Source organism: Helianthus annuus, chromosome 6 (assembly GCF_002127325.2).
Source record: "Helianthus annuus cultivar XRQ/B chromosome 6, HanXRQr2.0-SUNRISE, whole genome shotgun sequence".
Classification (NCBI taxonomy): Eukaryota; Viridiplantae; Streptophyta; class Magnoliopsida; order Asterales; family Asteraceae; genus Helianthus; species Helianthus annuus.
In genome coordinates, this window is record NC_035438.2 from 27,799,294 (window position 1) to 27,804,043 (window position 4,750).

General features: G+C 40.6%; 1 protein-coding gene across 1 annotated transcript; it reads right to left on the bottom strand.

The window, feature by feature from the left end:
• Positions 1-229: 229 nt before the first annotated feature.
• LOC110944574 (proteasome subunit beta type-7-B) lies at positions 230-1,317 on the bottom strand. The gene is made up of 6 exons (XM_035974466.1): positions 1,254-1,317; positions 1,108-1,177; positions 921-1,025; positions 746-844; positions 571-658; positions 230-258 (listed from the first exon to the last, which is right to left on the bottom strand). Exons 3-6 carry the CDS (start codon positions 981-983, stop codon positions 245-247), a joined length of 264 nt encoding a protein of 87 aa, XP_035830359.1. The 5' UTR covers positions 984-1,025; positions 1,108-1,177; positions 1,254-1,317; the 3' UTR covers positions 230-244.
• Between the last annotated feature and the right edge of the window lie 3,433 nt (positions 1,318-4,750).

Below are 4,750 nucleotides of genomic sequence, written 5' to 3' on the forward strand. Positions count from 1 at the left end.
AATCTCTGGTAGTTTTTTTAAGATAGAAGCTTTCTTTGGGTAACTTTCTAACCACCCCTACATAAGCATAGTAATTGATGATGAGACACATATTAAATATATTAAATAGTGATTAAAACAAATTGAGAATTAAGAACAACAACTTACATTTTAGAGTAGGTGTAAAAACAACAGAACTTACATTTTAAAGAGCTTGCTGGGAGCACCGCTGGCAACATTGGCAAAACGGAGAAGTGCAAGCAGCTCAACCTTTAAATACTACAATTAGCATGTTTAGTTTAAATTAAATATCTTTAATTGTTTTGGATGTAATTTTTATGTGTTCGTTTGGTTCGTTTACAACCCTAATTGAACCAACCTAAAACCAAGAACCGAATTCCAAACATTTCAAGAACCATAATTGAACCCTTTAATGCAGGCCAGGTTCAGTTATGTAAATGAATTTAGCGGATCGGAGAACTGAAAATAAGGCCCAGAACCAAATCGAGGTCAGCGGCTAATCTCCTTTTATAGATTATATAGATATAGATTTAAAAAGAAACAAATAGTGACAGATCAAGATTAATAAACCTGTCTTTTTAGAAAAGGTGTAGCCTTTGGAACTGATGTAAGTGCAGGGATTTGGAGTCTGATGATTCCTCATATATTCCTTCTTACCCTGGTATATTATCAAAGGCGATTAAAAAAATTACAATACGTTAATGTGTGCTGATATATTGTGACCAAATGCGAAAAAGAAACATACCTTCTCAATCACACAGACATCTACATTGCTACCACTTCCCAGATCATTAAATATGCCAGAGCATATAGCCTTGGTCACCAAGTTCACTCCTTCTTCCCTATGTTAAAAGATAACACCCGTTAATCATCAAAATGTATGACAGTTAGATCTGTAGCTGTGAAAACTGAAAACTCACAGTAAGCCCTTCACGATACTCTGACTCAAAGATAGCCATTGCAGCAAGAGAACCAGAACCCATTATAGCAAATGGGAGTGTGTCTGTTGATCCATGAGGATAGATCTAAAAACAGTGATTGAGAAGCATTAGCACATTGTCTCAAAAGTTGAAATTTTCCAACATGCACAAAGATGAAATAACTCACAGTTTGTAGATGTGGGCCAGTCACATCAACTCCACCAAGTATCAAAGCAGCAGATACATGACCTTGGTAACTACGTGAACAACATCAAAGTAAGATACGAAACCATCGATATCCCAAAAGAAGTTGAAATTAACACTTGAGCTTACCAGAAAAGATGAGACTTTAATAGGGTAAGTGCGGTTACAACCCTTGATTCACATCCGGTATGATATCTGTAACACCCCGTGTTTTCGAATGTCAAAGTCAAAGTCAAAGTCCAAGTCAACTTTGACTTTATTTGACTGTAGATAGTTGATTTTGTGTTTTAGTTGTATTATGTGGAGTAAGTGTTGTAATCAGCAAGAATCAAAGTAAACGAATGTGTTTTAACGCGAACCGATCTACGACTATGAATAATAGGAAGTAACAATGCGATAAAGTTAACTAATCAGTAATCAAACCGATCTAACAATCATCAAACTCGAGACTCGAATTATGCGAATTATGGTATTGTTATACGTGTGTGTGTGCCTTATGTGTTACTTGTGCGTGTTTACTTTATGTTTGGTGTGGTATTCAAGCAAATCCATCGAAAATCGAATCGAAACTCGAAAAGCAATCAAACTCAATCGAAACCGACATCGAAACGTGACGTATAGAAGATTGTATGTTAGATATAGTAGTTGGGACTGAAAGTAATTTGACTAGGAACTCTATCGTATTCGTATCATCGTCCATCAAAATCGAAACGTCGAAAATCGTCGCAAAATACCCAAAGTGTGTCGCGGATCGAACAGGAAGGCAACCTGATCGAACAGGCCAGCCGATCGGCTCGCATCTTGCCAGCCGATCGAGCAGCCCACTCGATCGGAGCTCCTGGCCGATCGGCTGCCACTTTCCTCTTTTGGAGCCTATAAGTAGGGCTGTCATTGTCATACTTTCCATTTTTGGAAAGCTCTGACCGAACCAGCCATCTTCTTCACCTTTTCTCATATTTCTCTCAATCCCGGTAAGTTTTCACTCTAATTCTTGTACGATCTTGATCATTACTTGATTCTACACCTTTCTATCTTTCAAAACTTGGATTCTAACCGTGAAATCATCAAGATCTAAGTGTTCTTGGGTGATGTCACCATGGTGTTCTTGAAGAACATCATGTTTTGGCCTCATTCCACTATGATTAGCTTAGATCTAACCGATTTCCACATAAACAAGTTAAGATCTATCAAAGATCTAAACATCTACAAGTTGTGAAGGATTGAAAGAAGGAATCCCAACTTTCTTTCAACTCTTTTATACTCAACGCCTTCAAATCAATAGAAATGGAGCTTGAACCGGCCAACTAATTATTCAAACAGTTAAAAGGTTCAAGATTCGGGTTCTATGAACAAGGTTCACCGATTTCGGGTTAAACTCCAAACCAACACTCCGAACCATCCACCGGCCGGACTTGGGTGATTCCTGTTCGAGCCAAGGAGACAAGTATTAACGGAGGTTATCATAGTTCAGCACGTTGTCAAGATACCTTGGAAGAATGACAAATAAACAAACAGCCAAGTGATAGACGAAAGGCCGACCAGGTCAGAAATGCTGGCCGAACAGCTAGGCTGTTCGAACAGCCCAGCCGATCGGACATGCCAGCCGATCGACCGGGCCAGCCGATCGGCTAGCACATGGCCCCACACTTCAAAAATTTCATGAGGTGTAGTATTGACGAAGTAGTGTTCAATCGAACATGGCACTCGATTGGTGAACATTACTGTTCGGATCATGAGATACTATGCCTCAACACTTAATCGTTTTCACAACTCGTTCGTAGCAGGGAATGCCAGCCGATCGAACAGACTGTTCGATCGAGTGACATTCAGTTGGGGACTAACCTTGAAGCTCCTAGCCGATCGAGTGAGCTAGCCGATCGAGTGAGCTAGCCGATCGAACGAACCGTTCGATCGATCGACTTGAAAGGTAGGAACACTTCAGTGTTCTCAAATACTGCAACAAAAACTTCAGAAGTTCAAATCCTCTAACACAAATACACCAGAGGAAGAAACAATCCACTCAAATGGTCCAGCCGATCGAGCCTACCGGCCGATCGAACGGGCCGTTCGACCGAACCTGCCGTTCGATCGACCAGCCCATTCGATCCATCCATACTTGTTTACTTTTCCGCGTTACTTATCGTTATGCTATCGAACTATTCAGGCTAACCTTACTCTCAGCGCTCCCTTCAATCCACAATCAATCACTGTGAGTATACTCGACCCCTTTTTGCTTTTAGCACTTTTGGGTGTTACATACGTTACCTATCAAATCACGATCAAACACAAACTATTTGAACGCTAACCGAATGCATGTGCTATTTGACTAAATGAATGCTGCTTATTATGTTTACACGTGGAGTGCTATCTACCTGCCTTAACAACATAGTACTATAGTTTGGACTCAGCACCCGTTCACACGGGGGTTGTTAAGGACAATTACTTGCATGGATTACGGTGGTAATCATGTATTGCGAACCGTCTCGGACGGTCAACCCGCAGTCGTTGGTATCGATGGTCCCATGTCGATAATTAACATGCATCGTTTTCCTCTGTGTACGTGCCTGGTTATGCGTAAACTATTCGAACTCTATATGCTATTATTAAACTTGTGTGCTCACCTTTACATTTCATGTATTGACTTTATTTTAACGTATGTGACAGGTAATTAGGATGCTTATCTGCTAGGGAAGCGAGGCTAGAATAAAGCTCTAGAGGCCAATGAATAGTTGTAGGTAGTGGTCTACCTAGGGGTCTCTAGAAGCAAGTAAATAATTTCCATGGAGACGTTGGAGTTGTCCGATCCGGGGTCTATGGCATTAGCTGTCTGTAGATCTGGTCCGGATAAGTCTTAATGACTTCAAACAATACTTTCATTCATTTGGTTTGTAATAATTAAATCTGAGTTGTCGGAATGGAATTTATTTGCCTAGTTGCCTTCTATGATAACTTGTTTATTTATTTGGGATACGGTATGGGACGTATCATGTAACTGAATTTGTAATAATAGTTGTTATGGAAACTTCTGGACAATCTGTTTCGCTCAGTGCCGCGCCCCGATGATTCCGCCATCGGTCGGGGTGTGACAGATTGGTATCAGAGCCATAACTATAGGGAATTAGGCAGACACGACCTAGTCCGGGTCGCTGTCTTAGAAACCTAGACTATAGTTAGGGACCATCAGACCAAGTTTATGTGCTTATTCTGCAATTCTTCGCTATCACTGCACTCGAATTCTCAACTAAAGTCAGGCAGTTCAGTCAGGAATAGGTGTGAAAACCGCAACTCCTGACCAAATTGACTGACTTATGCTGAATTCATTTATTTATTCATGCTTATCTGATTATTTTCACCAACAAAGAAAGGAGAATTATACCAAATCAGGTGTGAAACCCCCATTTTGATGAAAATTCTTCTCGATTTTACTAAAAACAAGGAAGAAATTGCTAAGCCAAGGGGTGAAACCCTAACCTTAGCAGTTTGTTCTGGATTTTATTCATCTCACCAAGGCTTCGATGGACTCCAACGACCTGAACTCACAAGTATGACCTAGGAAGACGCGTGTGGAATGCCCAAGAATCGAGGCAGAAACACGACCTCTAGAGTCGAAAGCGATGATAAGTCTA

Excerpts from the sequence above, each read along its gene's own strand:
- LOC110944574 (XM_035974466.1), bottom strand. The coding sequence starts at position 983 with ATGGGTTCTGGTTCTCTTGCTGCAATGGCTATCTTTGAGTCAGAGTAT. Across the intron at positions 845-920 it reads AGTATCGTGAAGGGCTTACT|AGGGAAGAAGGAGTGAACTT; the intron begins GTGAGTTTTCAG and ends ATCTTTTAACAT. Across the intron at positions 659-745 it reads ATGTCTGTGTGATTGAGAAG|GGTAAGAAGGAATATATGAG; the intron begins GTATGTTTCTTT and ends ATAATATACCAG.